This window comes from Mchenga conophoros, linkage group LG23 (assembly GCF_057382185.1).
Source record: "Mchenga conophoros isolate Kocher_MC1m ecotype Shallow Benthic linkage group LG23, M_conophoros_male_GT1.1, whole genome shotgun sequence".
NCBI lineage: Eukaryota > Metazoa > Chordata > Actinopteri > Cichliformes > Cichlidae > Mchenga > Mchenga conophoros.
Window position 1 is genome coordinate 46,622,798 of NC_140547.1, and position 22,598 is coordinate 46,645,395.

At 42.0% G+C, this 22,598-nt stretch overlaps 2 protein-coding genes across 2 annotated transcripts in view; both read left to right on the forward strand.

Moving 5' to 3' along the window:
- Positions 1-22,598, forward strand: part of LOC146548152 (NACHT, LRR and PYD domains-containing protein 12-like) — a 390,489-nt gene that overhangs the window by 223,854 nt on the left and 144,037 nt on the right. The gene's annotated exons all lie outside the window — the stretch shown is intronic.
- Positions 1-22,598, forward strand: part of LOC146548156 (NACHT, LRR and PYD domains-containing protein 12-like) — a 47,143-nt gene that overhangs the window by 23,982 nt on the left and 563 nt on the right. The window contains exons 7-12 of the mRNA XM_085266310.1: positions 5,965-6,141; positions 11,643-11,837; positions 13,945-14,121; positions 16,229-16,405; positions 19,361-19,537; positions 21,913-22,086. Of these exons, the coding sequence (XP_085122436.1) occupies positions 5,965-6,141; positions 11,643-11,837; positions 13,945-14,121; positions 16,229-16,405; positions 19,361-19,537; positions 21,913-22,086 (1,077 nt within the window). The remainder of the gene's footprint in view (positions 1-5,964; positions 6,142-11,642; positions 11,838-13,944; positions 14,122-16,228; positions 16,406-19,360; positions 19,538-21,912; positions 22,087-22,598) is intronic.

The window sequence follows — 22,598 nt, forward strand, 5'->3', positions numbered from 1 at the left end:
CACTGCTCACCTCCACCAAAGACTTCACAAACATCTTCTTTCTTTGAGTCCAGTTTGTCCCACAAACACTTCCAAATCTCCTCCTCTGAGATTCTGCAGCTTCTTGCAGTGTGACTCAGCTGACTTCTGACAGACCACAGACTGGCACAGCATCCACATGTGTCTCCTTTCAAACAGGCTCTTGATGTTTCCTCCCACATCATTCTGGCCTCTCAGTCTCCTTTGTTCTCCAGCTCTGTAGCTCCATCTGATGAAGCTTCAGTTTTCCATGTTGGTAACAGTAAACTACAGCCTCTGCTGTCAGCTGGGTAACTAAACAGAGCTGCAGCACGTCTCTGCGGTGGTGCTACATCCAGCCTGCAGACGGCCGTCTACATGTTGTAGTGGTTTACACTCACACGACGTGCGGCGAAGTTGATGGAGTAAAGGTTACAGTGAAAGAAGCTGAGGATGGGCTGTCAATGTGGAGCGATGAGGTGACCACCCTGCAGTCTACAGTAGAGAGTATGAAGGAGGAGCTGTCTGACCTGAAGGATAAATGTGATGAAGGCAGGAAGCGGAGAGCTAACATCCACATCATAGGGATCCCAAAGGGCCTGGACTCGAGCTCCTCCACGGCCGTATCCGTGCTACTACGTGAAGTGCTGGGTATGGATAAAGACGTTATTGTCGACCGCTCACACAGGAGCCCTATCCTGAGAAAGCCAGCTGGTAACCCGCACGCCGTCATAGCCGAGCGTCACTACTACCAGGATTGTGTGGCTACGCCGTGCCAGGGCCCAAGCCCCGCTTGAGTTTAACGGACAACCTATTGCAATATTACGACTGGGCGATATGACCCTAAATTCATATCTCGATATTCTTTAGCTGGGTGGCGATATACGATATATATCTCGATATTTTTAAAGCCAGAAAGTTCGAACAAAAAGAGAGTTCTTAGTCAAAGCTGTGTCCCAAATCTCACACAGGCACATTTATTAACATACAGCGTAGATGTACATGAAACAATTACTCAGAAATAAATGATCAGCATTTATTAAATAATAATGCTCCATAAATAAAAGAAAACTGTTGTTTTTGTGCATAACAAAAAGCTCACAATCGTGCAGTCAAAATGTAAACAGACGCTGAGCATAATAACAAGCAGCTGCTCTGTTCCCAGGTTCTACTGCGTGACTGACAGCCTGGAGTTTGAAATCCTCTTTGTAACCGTGTCTCTTACAGGTGCCATTTATGGTCCTTATACACACTCAATACAGTAATATTACGTTGAAGCAGAGTACGTATCACTCCGCGAGGCTCCTCGTAGCTGTAATGCTCCAACAATCCATCAAGCGGTGCGGCCTCGTAGTTTAGTAAAGTCGTACCAAAACATCTTTTGAAAGGTTTCTGAGCGCCGTGTAGCACATAAAATCGGTTCGAGGTCAGTAAGCACAACCAGAATTCATCCATAAGCCGCACTGTCGATTTATGAGAAAATTACAGGATTTTAAGTGCAGAAAATATAGTTTATGGTTTTCCTTTGATCTTAGCAAATATCTACGCCTCTAATTGGGACGATCACAGATTTTTCACTAATGTCTTTGCGCGGCTCCCCAATATGTCATCACACAATATCATCTTTGAGGGAGACCTAAACTGCTCATTATCTGCTATGGACCACAGTTCACACAAAAGTACACTTAGTCCAAACTCAGCATGCGTCATTCAGAGCTTTCTTGATCATTATGGGCTGGCTGATGTATGGAGATTTCATAATCCTGCTTCACATCAATACTCTTTTTTTTTTCTAATGTCCATAAAACATATATTTGTATAGAAAAACGTCTCCCTTTAGTTACAGAATGTGATTATAAGACTCTGGTGATTTCTCCTCTTGTTTTTTCAATGTGTATTCCTGATGCCTGCTCCAACTATCAGCCATGGAGATTCAACTCAGTGTTGTTAGCAGATGAAGAGAATAGAATAGAATAGAATTAGAATAGAATTCAACTTTATTGTCATTGCACATGCACAGGTACAGGGCAACGAAATGCAGTTTGCATCCATCCAGAAGTGCTTTAGTGGCATAGATATATTACAATATATATTAGCAATAATATAGATATGTGAGTATATTACAGAAATGGGTCTATTATGGTATGTTATAATGTACACGGTATGAAGTATGTTGTGAATATTCTATAACTATAAGTATGTACAGGCTGTAGTGAGTACGAGCTATGTACAGAATATGAACAGGATATAAATATGAAAAACTATACAGAATATGAAATAAATAACTTTACAGAAATCTGAGATATACAGCTATACAGAAATGGGAACTATGCAAGTTGTAAACAGTTGTAGGATTAAAGATTATCGAATGTACAGAATGATTATTTACACAGAGCTATACAGTAGTGCAGTTAAGATAAGTGAGATATGTAGATAGTTTCTACAGAGGCTATATAAAGTGCTAGTGGTTGTGAGTGGTGATTCAGTCCATGTTATTATTGTGTGTTTGAGGGTACAGTTGTCCATTGTGGGTGTGTGTATGTTCAGTCCATGAGTTTAACGTGGGTCAGATGTCAGGAGGCAGAGTTCAGGAGTCTGACAGCTGTGGGGAAGAAGCTGTTCCGGTACCTGGTGGTCTTAGTCCGGAGGCTCCTGTAGCGCCTCCCGGAGGGCAGGAGGGTGAAGAGTCCATGTGATGGGTGACTGGGGTCTTTGATGATTTTCCCAGCCCTTTTCAGACACCGCTTCCTGTAGATGTCCTTTATGGCAGGAAGTGGTGCTCCGGCGATGCGCTGGGCAGTTTTCACGACCCTCTGCAACGCCTTCCGGTCCGAGGCAGAGCAGTTCCCGTACCAGACTGTTATACAGTTGGTCAGGATGCTCTCGATGGTGCAGCGATAGAAGTTCACCAGGATGTCTGAGGACAGGTGGTTCTTCCTCAGAGTCCTCAAGAAGAAGAGGCGCTGGTGAGCCTTCTTGACCAGCTTGGAGCAGTTGGTCGTCCAGGTGAGATCCTCGGAGATGTGGACTCCCAGGAACTTGAAGCTGCTCACACGCTCCACAGCTGTCCCCTTAATGTGGATGGGTGGATGTGGGTCAGCATTCCTCCTGTAGTCCACGATGAGCTCCTTGGTCTTCTCAGTGTTAAGCAGCAGGTTGTTTCTGTCGCACCACTCAGTCAGACGATCCACCTCCTCCCTGTAGGCGGCCTCATCGTTGTCACTGATGAGGCCAATCACCGTGGTGTCATCTGCAAACTTAACCTTCCTGCCTTCTTGGGACCTTTTTGTGCCACTGCTATGTGTTAAATGGCTGCCATTTCCACTGTGTTCAGTGGAATATAACCAAACTTGCCACAGGATAGTTTTTACCTGTCAATGTTAATATTCCAGTGTGAATTCCTTAAATCAGCCTAAAATGGCTGAGCAGCAGAAATCCCCACACCCATCACCCTGGGGACCATTTTCTGCCCATTGACTTCCATTATAAACGCTATTTTTCAACCCCAAATTATCATCATATGATTTTATTTTTTCTTCTTTTCTTGGATGTCAATGAAGACTCAGGGCCTTGAAGTTTTAATTTTTAAATTGCAAAAAAAATGCAAAAAAAATAATGGCAGGTCAAAATGTATGTTGGTGCCAATCTTTGGTCCATCTAAAGGCCTACTTATAATGACAATCACATATTACTTCAACTGTTTTTTTGTGGAAATATTTAGTTTCGTTTTTTGGTTTTTGGGGCTTATAACACAGGGTGCTCATGTAATAACACTGGGATTTGAAGGGTTAAAACAACGAAAATATAATTAAAACTTTACATGAATATTTCAGGGAGAAGTAGTTTTACAAGGTTGGCTAATTTAAAGTGGAATAAAATATGGATATATGGTCTTTTTATGGCGTGGCTGAGAATGGTCCCTAGGGTGATGGGTGTGAGTTTTTTAAAGGATGGCAGGAGGGTTAATGATGGTGTTGGAACCATCAGCAGGTCTGCAGTCGTGGGTGAAGAGGGAGTAGAGGAAAGGGCTCATCACACAGCCTTGTGGTACACCGGTGTTCATTGTGATGGTAGATGAGCAGTGGTTATCCAGCCGGACATGTTGGGGGCGGTTGGAATAAAATAGGGACCGAGCGCCTCTCTCAGTTAGCTGATGAAATGACTAAACTACATGCTGTGTACAGCCACTCTCCTGAGCCTGTATTATATACACAGCGGTTACAATGACAAACTGAATACAATCTCATATCTACAAAACAAGCTTAGTCAAAGTTGCAGCTACGCTTATGAACATGGAGAAAAAACAGGCGAGTTATCAGCTCACCAGCTACGACTAAGAACAGCTAACCAACTATCCTTGAGATCTACAATGACCAGGGAATAAGGTCTACAGACAACCAAACTATCCTTGAGATCCACAATGATTTCAATAAGGTGTTTGATATTCCCTCCTTGGGAGAAGATGCGATCGCTAGTCTGGAGGAACCTGTCTCTAATGTTGGAATTGAAACGGCCGTACGGAGCATGCAGTCTGGAAAATCTGCTGCCCCGACGGGTATCCATCTGATTTTTTCATAAAGTTTTCTGACCGACTGAATTCACTGTTAAAATCAACTTTTGAAGAATCCTTCCTCTCACAGTCGTTGCCTCCAACAATGCATCAAGCAGTGATGTGTTTAATTGTAAAACAGGAAAAAGACCATTTAGATTGTCGTTCATGTCGTTTAATATCTTTGTTCAACACAGACACCAAGATCCTGGCTCAAGTGTTGGCCCGTCGCTTACACAAGTATTTGTCCTCCATTATTTCACCAGACGGGCTTTATTAGGCACTCTTTTTTGAACATTAGAGCTCTATTAAATATCATTTATACCCATGTTAAAGGTGATACATTGGAAACTGTAATTTGGCTTGACGCAGAAAAGGCGTTGGATCGGGTGAGATGGGATTTTTTTTTATACGCTTAAAAAATGTGGCTTTAATTTTGTATCTTGGATAAAAGTATTGTATTGCTCCCCTCTAACAGCCGTCCGGACTAACAATAATCTGCCCCCCAGGACAGGGATGCCCTCTGTCTCCTTTTTGCCATTGAACCGCTAGCTGTTGCTCTGAGACAATGTGTTGGTGTTGAGGGAAAACATCGAGGGGTATCGAACATGAAGTCTCTCTTTATGCCGACGACATGATTTTATTTATTTCCAACCCATCGAACAGCCTCCACAAACTTTTGGATAGACTTACAATAATAATAATAATAATAATAATTTATTTTATTGATAGGTGCCTTTAAGAGCCTCAAGGTCACCTTAATGCATACTTAAGGAATTTGGGACAATTTCTGGATATAAAGTGAATTTTGGGAAGAGCGAGGCAAAGTCTATCTGTACGACAACTGGGGAGTTTTGTGTATTTTAGCCCCTTTTAAACCCAGCTATAAGAAGTTTAAGTACTCGGGCATCTGGGTGACAAGAAAACCACAAAGACTTGTATAAAACTATCTTCCTTTATTGTTGAAGCTTAAAGAGGATTTTGGAAAACGTGAGGTTTGCCTCTTTATATTTATGGTGGGGATGCAGAACAAGGAGCAAAGATGAATGTGATGCTGAATCAGCAGAAGACTTGGACTCATTTGATTCCAGCTTTGATATCATTGATTTCAATATGTCCATTTCTGTCACACTTCACCTTTAAAAGTGAAGCCATGTGGTTCCTGGAAGGAAAAACACGACTTTTTCAAGTCTTTGTCCTGTTTTTATGAGAAATGTACGACTTTAATGTGAAACATTCAGAGTTTTTTCTCTTGTTGTGTTTGTTTGAAGCTGCTTCCTGTTGGCTTCAGCTGTTTGGAGTTTCCATTTTCTAAACTTCTACATTCTGAACCTTCTTCAGCTCTGAACAGATGATGAAACACTGAATGATTTCAAGCACTTTGTCTAATAAACTTACATCTTTCATTCTTTATACAGATTGAGGAGCTGTGGTTTGTCAGAGATCAGCTGTGATTATCTGGCAGCAGCACTGAAGTCCAACCCCTCCCATCTGAGACAGCTGGACCTGAGCGACAACAACAAGCTGCAGGATCCAGGAGTGAAGCATCTGTGTGGTTTCCTGGAGAGTCCAGGATGTAAACTTGAAACTCTGAGGTCAGTCAGCATGTTTTAGTTGTGCTGAGATGAATATGATGTGAAAGTTGTGCTGACACTAAACTGCAGACATCAGGCTGATATTATACTGATCCACACTGAGGATCTTCATGGTAAAGTCTGTTTTCTTCTTCTCTGGTTTAGTCCATTGACTGCAGCAGAACAATGTTCACATTTCAAACAGTGATACTCAACGTATGGCCCGCGGCCCACACGCGGCCTGCCCACCTTTGCTGATTCAGAGAGAGGGGACCCTGATTAACTGTGTAGCTTCTTCCTCACAGTTCTAAGTATCAGACACAACAATGAATAATCCACAGCTGACTGTCTTTAGCAGGTCAAAGGTCACGGCACACAGCAGACAGTCAGAAATATTCTAACTCTGATCATTTATCAGTTGTGACACTGTGAGACTTGATCAGAGGTGTGATCATCACAGCAGAGGCCTTTGTGTCAAAGTCACTGAGGATCAAACAGAAACACATGAAGCAGATTTTCCTCTTCTGGCTTTTTATAGCAGATAACCTTCAAAATATTCTGCAGTCGATCAAAAACTGAAGCAAACCATGAAGCAACATGTGAACATGAGCTGATGCTGCTGAAGTGAAGCAAAGTTACAGAGGTTTGATTACAGACACAGCTGAGAGTTTGTAATCTGTCATCATTTTAAAAAGTTTCCATGGAACAGCAGAAATGAGGCTTTACTGTCAGAGGCCGACAGCACTGAACACAACAGCAGACTGGTGGCTAATAAACAGTGAATGATGCAGAAACAGATGTTTGAAGCTGTTCTTGGAGTACACTGAGAGAGAGAGAGCTGTGCAGGCAGGAACAGCCAAAGTCAGAGAGAATTCATGAGCATATTGATCAAACGTGAAGCAGAGTTTGGATCTTCTTTTGCTGCTGCTTCACTCAGTTTTGGTTGGAGACAGATGAAACCTGCAGCTTCAGGATCTGTGAGCTGTCCACTTTCAGCCCCGACGGCGTGTCCGTGTACGTGCCGTCGAGTGAACGATCCACGCTCTGTGTTTCCATCTTTGTGTGTTTAGCTGCTCTCATTTACTGTTTTATCTGTTTGCTGCTTGTTGAAATAGTTTGTGAGCTTTAACCTGAGATTCTGGCAAAATACATTTATATTAAACATCGATTCAGGATTGAATGAATCAACATCGTTTTATTCAAATTAAAACCATTTAAACGGGAACATGAATTTTTTACAGCCGCCTCTAATGCTGAGTAATGTCAGCTGGTCCATGTGCAGCTGGCTGTGAGGCTCAGGGAGCGTCTACAAAGTGCAACACTGAAAGAACATCATCCATAAATATTGAGTAAGAACTGGACTCTCATACAGCGAGACTCAAATGCCTTTAAACATCAGCTTATCCTGCTGATCCAAGTCCAACACTGAGTTTGTAAAAACATGTTTGTCAATCATTTTGTTTGGTTTCTGAGGAAAATGATTCAATAAGTTGCTGCTAATACACAACATTTCATCATATTTCCTCATAACCCTCTTTTGTCTGACCATTTGATCCCATTTGAATTTGCAATAAAGGATCCACAGAGTTTGGTGACAATGATGACAGTAGATGTTTGTGTGAAAGTGCTGGAAGCAAATGAGTGTGTGATGTTCTTTCAGTGTTGCACTTTGTAGACGCTCCCTGAGCACTGGTCTCACAGCCAGCTGCACATAGAGACCAGTGTTGTTAGTCCAGGTCAGAAGATGACTTGTTGGAATGAAAATGAGCTTGTAGTTTGTCTGCTTTAATAATGTGACTGGAAAAAGGTGTTGGACTTCAAATATGTCCATTTCTGTCACACTTCACCTTTAAAAGTGAAGCCATGTGGTTCCTGGAAGGAAAAACACGACTTTTTCAAGTCTTTGTCCTGTTTTTATGAGACATGTACGACTTTAATGTTCTTTTTTTTTTTAACTCAATTTTTATTATAATTTACAACATTGCAACTTGTACTTGTCGATGTTCACAAGTAGGACAGTTACAGGAACTGCAATGCAGAAATGTAGGTTAAAATAAGAACTGCAATTAGGAAGCACAAAACAAAACTGGGAAGCAAAACAAAACCCAAGCAAGCAAACAAACAGACAACAACATAACAAAAAGAAAACAAAACAAAAACTTTATGTAATATTAAATAACATGTGACAAACTTAGCCGTAAATGGACAAAACGAAACAGACCTATGCTAAATTATTGAAACAGTAAAGCATGTATGGGTCGCCAACGCTCAGTAAACAATTCTCTCTGAATCCGCAGAGCAGATGTTATTTCCTCCATCTGGTAAATTTCTCTTGCTTTATCAATCCACATATTATATGAAGGTGGGTCAAGATTCAGCCATTTAATAGTGATACACTTTAGTGCTGCTGTAAGATTCTTAAGAGATACGTTTTATTGTTTCCCGCAAAACCATTTGGTAAGACTCCTAAAATGACTAACTGTTGGTCTTTTGTTAATGGTTGTTGGAAAACTGTACTGAGAACTTTAAATATGTCATTCCAAAGTGAGCAGATTTTTGGGCATGACCAGAATATATGTGAGTGGGTTCCTAAAGAAGTACCACAATTTCGCCAGCAGGTGTCAGGATTTGTAGGCTTCATTTTGGCCATTATCTCTGGGGTTCTAAAATATCTCATGACCACCTTCCATTTAAATTCTCTCCACAGCCCAGAATTAGTCACCAGATGGGCTTCACCGAACACCTCTTCCCAGGTGTCCTCTGAGATTTGAGTGCCAGTCTCAGCTTCCCACCTTGCCTTAATATCCAAAGTTGCATTTGTATTGAAACTCATAAATGTGTTATAAAAATGAGTGATTAATTTTGGGGAGGAATTACTTTGAAATATTTTTAGAAATATTTCCTCAATGGGTGAGGGCTCCAAAACTTGCCTCCATTCTTTATGTTTTGTCAAAAAGCTTCTTAGCTGCAGAAATCTAAAAAAGTCAGAAGAAGGAAGCCGAAACTGACCTCAACTGTTCAAATGAGCTCAGGTGCCCATTCCTCACAACATGACAAAGTTGATGAAGCCCGCTATGTGACCATGCTCTGAAGCCAGAGTCTTCCACAATAGGAGAAAAACCCTGCAGGGAGGAGAGCCTTGATAACATTGAAATTTCTTTTGGAAGACCAAATGATTGTTTGATTCTACGCCAAATCTTTAGTGTGACCCTCGTCCGTTCCCCCATATGCACATTGTTAATTGAAATGTTAGAAAAAAGCAGGGATTCCAATGATCTTTCGCACATTGTCTTCTCAATGTTTAGCCACTGAGTTTCAGACAAATCCCGCACCCATACAGTCAGGGGTCTCATCTGAGCTGCCCAGAAATAATATTTCAGGTTTGGAACAGCCAATCCCCCCTGCAGGTTTGACAGTTTTAATCTTTGGAACTTGATCATCCCTCATGTGTATTTAGTCTCTGTGTTTCATGTCTCTGTGTCGCGTCATCTGTGTTCCCACCCTCCATATTTTCATGCCCAGTCTTTTGTATTCTTAGCCATAGCTTTCTGTATCTTCATGATTTATTATAGTATTAGTTCCCCAGTTTAGTTCTCTTCACTGTGATTCTGCCTTGTTTGATGTCTTCAGCCGAAATAAAGGCTCGCTTTTCGTTCAAAACTCAGTTTCATGTCTGCGCCTGAGTCCTCCACACACTCTCCATACGGTCATCCACTGTGACCGTGACACTAAACTACATGCTGTGTGCAGCCACTCTCCTGAGCCTGTATTATATACACAGCGGTTACAATGACAAACTGAATACAATCTCATATCTACAAAACAGGCTGAGTCAAAGTTGCAGCTACGCTTATGAACATGGAGAAAAATCAGGCGAGTTATCAGCTCACCAGCTACGACTAAGAACAGCTAACCAACTATCCTTGAGATCTACAATGACCAGGGAATAAGGTCTACAGACAACCAAACTATCCTTGAGATCCACAATGATTTCAATAAGGTGTTTGATATTCCCTCCTTGGGAGAAGATGCGATCGCTAGTCTGGAGGAACCTGTCTCTAATGTTGGAATTGAAACGGCCGTACGGAGCATGCAGTCTGGAAAATCTGCTGCCCCGACGGGTATCCATCTGATTTTTTCATAAAGTTTTCTGACCGACTGAATTCACTGTTAAAATCAACTTTTGAAGAATCCTTCCTCTCACAGTTGTTGCCTCCAACAATGCATCAAGCAGTGATGTGTTTAATTGTAAAACAGGAAAAAGACCATTTAGATTGTCGTTCATGTCGTTTAATATCTTTGTTCAACACAGACACCAAGATCCTGGCTCAAGTGTTGGCCCGTCGCTTACACAAGTATTTGTCCTCCATTATTTCACCAGACGGGCTTTATTAGGCACTCTTTTTTGAACATTAGAGCTCTATTAAATATCATTTATACCCATGTTAAAGGTGATACATTGGAAACCGTAATTTGGCTTGACGCAGAAACGGCGTTGGATCGGGTGAGATGGGATTTTTTTTATACGCTTAAAAAATGTGTCTTTAATTTTGTATCTTGGATAAAAGTATTGTATTGCTCCCCTCTAACAGCCGTCCGGACTAACAATAATCTGCCCTCCAGGACAGGGATGCCCTCTGTCTCCTTTTTGCTATTGAACCGCTAGCTGTTGCTCTGAGACAATGTGTTGGTGTTGAGGGAAAACATCGAGGGGTATCGAACATGAAGTCTCTCTTTATGCCGACGACATGATTTTATTTATTTCCAACCCATCGAACAGCCTCCGCAAACTTTTGGATAGACTTACAATAATAATAATAATACATTTTATTTATAGGCGCCTTTAAGAGCCTCAAGGTCACCTTAATGCATACTTAAGGAATTTGGGACAATTTCTGGATATAAAGTGAATTTTGGGAAGAGCGAGGCAAAGTCTATCTGTACGACAACTGGGGAGTTTTGTGTATTTTAGCCCCTTTTAAACCCAGCTATAACAAGTTTAAGTACTCGGGCATCTGGGTGACAAGAAAACCACAAAGACTTGTAGAAAACTATCTTCCTTTATTGTCGAAGCTTAAAGAGGATTTTGGAAAATGTGAGTTTTGCCTCTTTATATTTATGGTGGGAATGCAGAACAAGGAGCAAAGATGAATGTGATGCTGAATCAGCAGAAGACTTGGACTCGTTTGATTCCAGCTTTGATATCATTGATTTCAATATGTCCATTTCTGTCACACTTCACCTTTAAAAGTGAAGCCATGTGGTTCCTGGAAGGAAAACACGACTTTTTCAAGTCTTTGTCCTGTTTTTATGAGAAATGTACGACTTTAATGTGAAACATTCAGAGTTTTTTCTCTTGTTGTGTTTGTTTGAAGCTGCTTCCTGTTGGCTTCAGCTGTTTGGAGTTTCCATTTTCTAAACTTCTACATTCTGAACCTTCTTCAGCTCTGAACAGATGATGAAACACTGAATGATTTCAAGCTCTTTGTCTAATAAACTTACATCTTTCATTCTTTATACAGATTGAGGAGCTGTGATTTGTCAGAGATCAGCTGTGATTATCTGGCAGCAGCACTGAAGTCCAACCCCTCCCATCTGAGACAGCTGGACCTGAGTAATGACTCCTCTTCTTCAACTAAGAACAAGCTGCAGGATCCAGGAGTGAAGCATCTGTGTGGTTTCCTGGAGAGTCCAGGATGTAAACTTGAAACTCTGAGGTCAGTCAGCATGTTTTAGTTGTGCTGAGATGAATATGATGTGAAAGTTGTGCTGACACTAAACTGCAGACATCAGGCTGATATTATACTGATCCACACTGAGGATCTTCATGGTAAAGTCTGTTTTCTTCTTCTCTGGTTTAGTCCATTGACTGCAGCAGAACAATGTTCACATTTCAAACAGTGATGCTCAACGTATGGCCCGCGGCCCACACGCGGCCTGCCCACCTTTCCTGATTCAGAGAGAGGGGACCCTGATTAGCTGTGTAGCTTCTTCCTCACAGTTCTAAGTATCAGACACAACAATGAATAATCCACAGCTGACTGTCTTTAGCAGGTCAAAGGTCACGGCACACAGCAGACAGTCAGAAATATTCTAACTCTGATCATTTATCAGTTGTGACACTGTGAGACTTGATCAGAGGTGTGATCATCACAGCAGAGGCCTTTGTGTCAAAGTCACTGAGGATCAAACAGAAACACATGAAGCAGATTTTCCTCTTCTGGCTTTTTATAGCAGATAACCTTCAAAATATTCTGCAGTCGATCAAAAACTGAAGCAAACCATGAAGCAACATGTGAACATGAGCTGATGCTGCTGAAGTGAAGCAAAGTTACAGAGGTTTGATTACAGACACAGCTGAGAGTTTGTAATCTGTCATCATTTTAAAAAGTTTCCATGGAACAGCAGAAATGAGGCTTTACTGTCAGAGGCCGACAGCACTGAACACAACAGCAGACTGGTGGCTAATAAACAGTGAATGATGCAGAAACAGATGTTTGAAGCTGTTCTTGGAGTACACTGAGAGAGAGAGAGCTGTGCAGGCAGGAACAGCCAAAGTCAGAGAGAATTCATGAGCATATTGATCAAACGTGAAGCAGAGTTTGGATCTTCTTTTGCTGCTGCTTCACTCAGTTTTGGTTGGAGACAGATGAAACCTGCAGCTTCAGGATCTGTGAGCTGTCCACTTTCAGCCCCGACGGCGTGTCCGTGTACGTGCCGTGGAGTGAACGATCCACGCTCTGTGTTTCCATCTTTGTGTGTTTAGCTGCTCTCATTTACTGTTTTAGCTGTTTGCTGCTTGTTGAAATAGTTTGTGAGCTTTAACCTGAGATTCTGGCAAAATACATTTATATTAAACATCGATTCAGGATTGAATGAATCAACATCGTTTTATTCAAATTAAAACCATTTAAATGGGAACATGAATTTTTTACAGCCGCCTCTAATGCTGGGTAATGTCAGCTGGTCCATGTGCAGCTGGCTGTGAGGCTCAGGGAGCGTCTACAAAGTGCAACACTGAAAGAACATCATCCATAAATATTGAGTAAGAACTGGACTCTCATACAGCGAGACTCAAATGCCTTTAAACATCAGCTTATCCTGCTGATCCAAGTCCAACACTGAGTTTGTAAAAACATGTTTGTCAATCATTTTGTTTGGTTTCTGAGGAAAATGATTCAATAACTTGCTGCTAATACACAACATTTCATCATATTTCCTCATAACCCTCTTTTGTCTGACCATTTGATCCCATTTGAATTTGCAATAAAGGATCCACAGAGTTTGGTGACAATAATGACAGTAGATGTTTGTGTGAAAGTGCTGGAAGCAAATGAGTGTGTGATGTTCTTTCAGTGTTGCACTTTGTAGACGCTCCCTGAGCACTGGTCTCACAGCCAGCTGCACATAGAGACCAGTGTTGTTAGTCCAGGTCAGAAGATGACTTGTTGGAATGAAAATGAGCTTGTAGTTTGTCTGCTTTAATAATGTGACTGGAAAAAGGTGTTGGACTTCAAATATGTCCATTTCTGTCACACTTCACCTTTAAAAGTGAAGCCATGTGGTTCCTGGAAGGAAAAACACGACTTTTTCAAGTCTTTGTCCTGTTTTTATGAGAAATGTACGACTTTAATGTGAAACATTCAGAGTTTTTTCTCTTGTTGTGTTTGTTTGAAGCTGCTTCCTGTTGGCTTCAGCTGTTTGGAGTTTCCATTTTCTAAACTTCTACATTCTGAACCTTCTTCAGCTCTGAACAGATGATGAAACACTGAATGATTTCAAGCACTTTGTCTAATAAACTTACATCTTTCATTCTTTATACAGATTGTGGAGCTGTGGTTTGTCAGAGATCAGCTGTGATTATCTGGCAGCAGCACTGAAGTCCAACCCCTCCCATCTGAGACAGCTGGACCTGAGAAACAACAACAACCTGCAGGATCCAGGAGTGAAGCATCTGTGTGGTTTCCTGGAGAGTCCAGGATGTAAACTTGAAACTCTTGGGTCAGTCAGCATGTTTTAGTTGTGCTGAGATGAATATGATGTGAAAGTTGTGCTGACACTAAACTGCAGACATCAGGCTGATATTATACTGATCCACACTGAGGATCTTCATGGTAAAGTCTGTTTTCTTCTTCTCTGGTTTAGTCCATTGACTGCAGCAGAACAATGTTCACATTTCAAACAGTGATATTCAACGTATGGCCCGCGGCCCACACGCGGCCTGCCCACCTTTCCTGATTCAGAGAGAGGGGACCCTGATTAACTGTGTAGCTTCTTCCTCACAGTTCTAAGTATCAGACACAACAATGAATAATCCACAGCTGACTGTCTTTAGCAGGTCAAAGGTCACGGCACACAGCAGACAGTCAGAAATATTCTAACTCTGATCATTTATCAGTTGTGACACTGTGAGACTTGATCAGAGGTGTGATCATCACAGCAGAGGCCTTTGTGTCAAAGTCACTGAGGATCAAACAGAAACACATGAAGCAGATTTTCCTCTTCTGGCTTTTTATAGCAGATAACCTTCAAAATATTCTGCAGTCGATCAAAAACTGAAGCAAACCATGAAGCAACATGTGAACATGAGCTGATGCTGCTGAAGTGAAGCAAAGTTACAGAGGTTTGATTACAGACACAGCTGAGAGTTTGTAATCTGTCATCATTTTAAAAAGTTTCCATGGAACAGCAGAAATGAGGCTTTACTGTCAGAGGCCGACAGCACTGAACACAACAGCAGACTGGTGGCTAATAAACAGTGAATGATGCAGAAACAGATGTTTGAAGCTGTTCTTGGAGTACACTGAGAGAGAGAGAGCTGTGCAGGCAGGAACAGCCAAAGTCAGAGAGAATTCATGAGCATATTGATCAAACGTGAAGCAGAGTTTGGATCTTCTTTTGCTGCTGCTTCACTCAGTTTTGGTTGGAGACAGATGAAACCTGCAGCTTCAGGATCTGTGAGCTGTCCACTTTCAGCCCCGACGGCGTGTCCGTGTACGTGCCGTCGAGTGAACGATCCACGCTCTGTGTTTCCATCTTTGTGTGTTTAGCTGCTCTCATTTACTGTTTTAGCTGTTTGCTGCTTGTTGAAATAGTTTGTGAGCTTTAACCTGAGATTCTGGCAAAATACATTTATATTAAACATCGATTCAGGATTGAATGAATCAACATCGTTTTATTCAAATTAAAACCATTTAAATGGGAACATGAATTTTTTACAGCCGCCTCTAATGCTGGGTAATGTCAGCTGGTCCATATGCAGCTGGCTGTGAGGCTCAGGGAGCGTCTACAAAGTGCAACACTGAAAGAACATCATCCATAAATATTGAGTAAGAACTGGACTCTCATACAGCGAGACTCAAATGCCTTTAAACATCAGCTTATCCTGCTGATCCAAGTCCAACACTGAGTTTGTAAAAACATGTTTGTCAATCATTTTGTTTGGTTTCTGAGGAAAAAGATTCAATAAGTTGCTGCTAATACACAACATTTCATCATATTTCCTCATAACCCTCTTTTGTCTGACCATTTGATCCCATTTGAATTTGCAATAAAGGATCCACAGAGTTTGGTGACAATAATGACAGTAGATGTTTGTGTGAAAGTGCTGGAAGCAAATGAGTGTGTGATGTTCTTTCAGTGTTGCACTTTGTAGACGCTCCCTGAGCACTGGTCTCACAGCCAGCTGCACATAGAGACCAGTGTTGTTAGTCCAGGTCAGAAGATGACTTGTTGGAATGAAAATGAGCTTGTAGTTTGTCTGCTTTAATAATGTGACTGGAAAAAGGTGTTGGACTTCAAATATGTCCATTTCTGTCACACTTCACCTTTAAAAGTGAAGCCATGTGGTTCCTGGAAGGAAAAACACGACTTTTTCAAGTCTTTGTCCTGTTTTTATGAGAAATGTTCGACTTTAATGTGAAACATTCAGAGTTTTTTCTCTTGTTGTGTTTGTTTGAAGCTGCTTCCTGTTGGCTTCAGCTGTTTGGAGTTTCCATTTTCTAAACTTCTACATTCTGAACCTTCTTCAGCTCTGAACAGATGATGAAACACTGAATGATTTCAAGCACTTTGTCTAATAAACTTACATCTTTCATTCTTTATACAGATTGAGGAGCTGTGGTTTGTCAGAGATCAGCTGTGATTATCTGGCAGCAGCACTGAAGTCCAACCCCTCCCATCTGAGAGAGCTGGAGCTGAGCTCCAACAGCAACCTGCAGGATCCAGGAGTGAAGCATCTGTGTGGTTTCCTGGAGAGTCCAGGATGTAAACTTGAAACTCTGAGGTCAGTCAGCATGTTTTAGTTGTGCTGAGATGAATATGATGTGAAAGTTGTGCTGACACTAAACTGCAGACATCAGGCTGATATTATACTGATCCACACTGAGGATCTTCATGGTAAAGTCTGTTTTCTTCTTCTCTGGTTTAGTCCATTGACTGCAGCAGAACAATGTTCACATTTCAAACAGTGATGCTCAACGTATGGCCCGCGGCCCACACGCGGCCTGCCCACCTTTCCTGATTCAGAGAGAGGGGACCCTGATTAACTGTGTAGCTTCTTCCTCACAGTTCTAAGTATCAGACACAACAATGAATAATCCACAGCTGACTGTCTTTAGCAGGTCAAAGGTCACGGCACACAGCAGACAGTCAGAAATATTCTAACTCTGATCATTTATCAGTTGTGACACTGTGAGACTTGATCAGAGGTGTGATCATCACAGCAGAGGCCTTTGTGTCAAAGTCACTGAGGATCAAACAGAAACACATGAAGCAGATTTTCCTCTTCTGGCTTTTTATAGCAGATAACCTTCAAAATATTCTGCAGTCGATCAAAAACTGAAGCAAACCATGAAGCAACATGTGAACATGAGCTGATGCTGCTGAAGTGAAGCAAAGTTACAGAGGTTTGATTACAGACACAGCTGAGAGTTTGTAATTGTCACGGGGTGAAACGGGACAAGTTATTTAGAGTTTTATTGTGCATGTTTTGCAATGTTTTATCTGTTTTAATATTTTAATATTGTATATTGGGTTTGTTTGTATGAGCTTTATTGCATGTTTTTATCTTATTTAAATTGAACACCTGTCCTGGAAAGACTCCGCCCCTACCTGATAATAAACTGATCACACCTGCGAGAGATCCCAGAGAGGCCAATAAGAGGGCCTGGCAGACCAAAGGAAGCAGTTCGACCGAGAGGCTTGAGAGATGGCCAGGAGTAAGTGGTGCCAGGCGGCAGCGCCTGCAAGCCGAAGGGGCTGGTGGAGCTGGGCGTTAGGACAGAACGGACAGTACCAGCGCACAGGGCACCAGTGCAGAGAGTGACAGTACCAGCGGGGAGAGCGGAGACAGCACCAGCGGAAGGCACGGGACGGCTGTGTGGCTTTGCAGTTTTTAAGAAGCGGCGGGCGGAGTTGAGAGCTCTGCCCACCCGGGCATATCAAGACGCGAATGCGGAAAGGAAGGAGAGGACTCCGCTGGGTTTCCCTTTTACTTCGCTGGATTTCTTAACTCCCTGGGACTTTTATGCTGTGGTGGATGCCACTGGACTTTTAATGTTGTGTTTTATTGATTTTTATTGTGTTATCCCTTGGCCAAGGTTGTTTTAATTTATCTTACATTTTTAACTATTTAAATATAATAAATTATATTTTAATTATACAGTTTTTTAATCGTGTGCTTTCCCTTGGCGGCTCCACTGCTCTGTCCGTTTGGAGGAAGGTTTCCTTCCTTTAAAAAAACGACACTGTGGAAATAAAACTCAGCCTTTCCGCTCCGTTACATAATCTGTCATCATTTTAAAAAGTTTCCATGGAACAGCAGAAATGAGGCTTTACTGTCAGAGGCCGACAGCACTGAACACAACAGCAGACTGGTGGCTAATAAACAGTGAATGATGCAGAAACAGATGTTTGAAGCTGTTCTTGGAGTACACTGAGAGAGAGAGAGCTGTGCAGGCAGGAACAGCCAAAGTCAGAGAGAATTCATGAGCATGTTTATCAAACGTGAAGCAGAGTTTGGATCTTCTTTTGCTGCTGCTTCACTCAGTTTTGGTTGGAGACAGATGAAACCTGCAGCTTCAGGATCTGTGAGCTGTCCACTTTCAGCCCCGACGGCGTGTCCGTGTACGTGCCGTCGAGTGAACGATCCACGCTCTGTGTTTCCATCTTTGTGTGTTTAGCTGCTCTCATTTACTGTTTTATCTGTTTGCTGCTTGTTGAAATAGTTTGTGAGCTTTAACCTGAGATTCTGGCAAAATACATTTATATTAAACATCGATTCAGGATTGAATGAATCAACATCGTTTTATTCAAATTAAAACCATTTAAATGGGAACATGAATTTTTTACAGCCGCCTCTAATGCTGGGTAATGTCAGCTGGTCCATGTGCAGCTGGCTGTGAGGCTCAGGGAGCGTCTACAAAGTGCAACACTGAAAGAACATCATCCATAAATATTGAGTAAGAACTGGACTCTCATACAGCGAGACTCAAATGCCTTTAAACATCAGCTTATCCTGCTGATCCAAGTCCAACACTGAGTTTGTAAAAACATGTTTGTCAATCATTTTGTTTGTTTTCTGAGGAAAAAGATTCAATAAGTTGCTGCTAATACACAACATTTCATCATATTTCCTCATAACCCTCTTTTGTCTGACCATTTGATCCCATTTGAATTTGCAATAAAGGATCCACAGAGTTTGGTGACAATAATGACAGTAGATGTTTGTGTGAAAGTGCTGGAAGCAAATGAGTGTGTGATGTTCTTTCAGTGTTGCACTTTGTAGACGCTCCCTGAGCACTGGTCTCACAGCCAGCTGCACATAGAGACCAGTGTTGTTAGTCCAGGTCAGAAGATGACTTGTTGGAATGAAAATGAGCTTGTAGTTTGTCTGCTTTAATAATGTGACTGGAAAAAGGTGTTGGACTTCAAATATGTCCATTTCTTTCACACTTCACCTTTAAAAGTGAAGCCATGTGGTTCCTGGAAGGAAAAACACGACTTTTTCAAGTATTTGTCCTGTTTTTATGAGAAATGTACGACTTTAATGTGAAACATTCAGAGTTTTTTCTCTTGTTGTGTTTGTTTGAAGCTGCTTCCTGTTGGCTTCAGCTGTTTGGAGTTTCCATTTTCTAAACTTCTACATTCTGAACCTTCTTCAGCTCTGAACAGATGATGAAACACTGAATGATTTCAAGCACTTTGTCTAATAAACTTACATCTTTCATTCTTTATACAGATTGTGGATCTGTGGTTTGTCAGAGATCAGCTGTGATTATCTGGCAGCAGCACTGAAGTCCAACCCCTCCCATCTGAGAGAGCTGAACCTGAGCTACAACAACAAGCTGCAGGATCCAGGAGTGAAGCATCTGTGTGGTTTCCTGGAGAGTCCAGGATGTAAACTTGAAACTCTGAGGTCAGTCAGCATGTTTTAGTTGTGCTGAGATGAATATGATGTGAAAGTTGTGCTGACACTAAACTGCAGACATCAGGCTGATATTATACTGATCCACACTGAGGATCTTCATGGTAAAGTCTGTTTTCTTCTTCTCTGGTTTAGTCCATTGACTGCAGCAGAACAATGTTCACATTTCAAACCTTCAAAGAAGAAGAAAAATCCTCCACTGGAAAATTCACTGTGAAACTCTCAAACTCTTCATTGCACCTTAAAGTCTGTGTGACACTGAAATCCAAAGCAAAATGTGCGTTTGCTTTACAGACAGCAGTCCAACACAAACATACACACATCATCCAAAACACAGTCCAACATCCAAATCTCCTCCACTGCCAGCATGAATGATGGGAAAGAGAAGGAGGAACACTCTGACATTCAGGGTTAGAATGAGTTTCATCAAGCAGACTGTGAAGATCAAAGCTGCATTAGAAAGCTTACATGAATGAATGAGTGGACAGAAGTGGACAGAGATCATCTGAAGCACTTCAAAGGCTTTAAATCAGCACATTTCTCTTTATTCTTTATCAACTCTGTTAGTTTCTCTCAGTTTTCTGTGGAATGAAGCTAACAGCAGGCTAATAAGATGCTGACCAATAGGTTTCTATTAAAGGTTGTAATTTGCATATGAAAAAGTGCTTTGGCTCAGCAGGGATCAGCTTACAGGTAGAATACAGCTGCTGGATGGGATTAGCATGTCATAGCTATCTACCAAACTGCTAACTGGGGGATTTCAGGCCATCTATGGATCATTTTTGCTAACTGTTTATTCAGCTTAGGCTCACAGGGCTGCAGCCTGTGCCCTAGCTGTCATAGGGCAAGAGGCGTGGTCCACCTGCACAGGTGAGCAGTCCATCACAGGGCCAACAGAGAGCGACAGAGAAGCACTCTCTCACATCCACACCTACAGCCAATGTAGAAGCACCAATGAACCTAAGCAGCATTTCATTGGACTGTGGGAGAACATCCAACCTCCACAGAAAGGCCCAGCTGACCAACAAGCTTCAACCTACAACCTTCTTGCTCTAAGGCACTAGTGCTAACCACTTTTGCCCATTTCAGCCCAAATCCTGCATCTTCCTGTTTCTGACTCCAGGCCAGCTCCACTAACACTTTCTCATCAGACACTGCCACCTAGTGGAGGAAGTCTTAGTTCCATTTGAAGCTTCAGATTACAGTTAGTTCCTTTACAAAGAGGTGGAGGTGGTGGGGCCACAGCACCATCATCACTGAGTGCCATAGGACACTTAACCTTTGTTTCCATATGCTGGGAACTTCCTGTTGTTCCAAGGAGGACTGGAAAATGTGTGAAAATCTCCCAGTCAGTTCCTCACAGCACACTTCAATCATTTCCCTCCCACAGCATCAGGACCAGGGCTTTTTCTCTCTTTGGTCCCACTAAGAGATTTCCACACAAACACCTCATCAGTGGGACTCTCAGAGCTACCAGCCCTTTGCTACAATCACAAAGCTCTTCATTGAAATCAATGATATCAAAGCTGGAATCAAATGAGTCCAAGTCTTCTGCTGATTCAGCATCACATTCATCTTTGCTCCTTGTTCTGCATCCCCACCATGGACTTCATTCCTTTCCAAGCCAGCCTTGAGTGTCCTTTATTCAGCTCATCCTCTGCTTTACTTTTACACCTGATTTTAGCTGCTTTATCTCTCTTTCAACAGGTTTCTGTGCCTCAATCTTTTTCTTCTCTCCCTCATGACAAGACAGCTTCTTCTGCCTGAGAACATGTTGGAGTGATTTACTAATCCAGGGCTGCTTATTGGGGAAAATACTTCCTGTTTCCAAAGTAATCCCCATTTTTCCCAGAAAGAAATGTCAGTAGAAATCGATGATCTAAGTGAGAACATGAGCCTTTCAAAAGTCCCAGTGGGTGCAGTCAAAGCAGTCCCTCAGTCCCAGTATAGAGTCTTTGGTCCAGACTGGAACAACTGTGTGCCCAGTTTGAGCTCTCTTCAGTGCTGTGACCTGACAGACCCAGAGGGGCCATCACATCACATTTAGAAGCTCCCCTGATGGAGCCACAACACATGTCCAATACTTAGTCTGTCTTGTTGGACCAACTGGAAGAAATGATTCAAGGACTTAGTCACAGAACAGAGATTCAAATCTCCAAAATCCAACTGGCTGCATCAGGACATATAGTCTGAAACTCTGCACAGTTTCCTGTTTGAAGCTGCTTCCTGTTGGCTTCAGCTGTTTGGAGTTTCCATTTTCTAAACTTCTACATTCTGAACCTTCTTCAGCTCTGAACAGATGATGAAACACTGAATGATTTCAAGCACTTTGTCTAATAAACTTACATCTTTCGTTCTTTATACAGATTGGAGAGCTGTGGTTTGTCAGAGATCAGCTGTGATTATCTGGCAGCAGCACTGAAGTCCAACCCCTCCCATCTGAGATTGCTGGTCCTGTATGGAAACAACCTGAAGGATCCAGATGTGAAGCAGCTGTCTGATCTTAAGAAGAGTCCAGACTACAGACTGGAGACTCTGGTGTAAGTAGAGTGATGGAGTGAGTGGGTGGTGCTGTCAGCAGTATTGTACTAAACACAGTCAGTATGAAACAAAGATCCAGTGTTTCCTGTAAAGCTGCAGCTTCTCAGTGAAGCTGTGAGAGGAGAACGGTGACAGGCTTCAGGATTGGACACAAACACTTCCTGTTTCTCACCTTTATGGTCACCATAGTAACGGCTGACACGCTCTGATCAAACACTGTCAACAGCCAATCAGCTCTCTGAACAAAGCAGCACGCAGACCAATGACTGCATTGATTTCCAAGTTTAAAGTAGTGAAGAACACAGTCTGTAGGTGAGGAAGAATTTAGTGAGAGCAGATGTTTGGATGGAATTCCTCCAGTTAACAGCTGGAACCGTCCATCTGGATTGTTGGGCTTGTTGTTGGGGTTCCTACAGAGCTCAGAGTGGACACACCAAGGTTCTTCTAATGAATGAAAGTCCAAACTCAAACTAGGAGGGAAAAACATTTTCAGCAACTTCAATAAAAATCC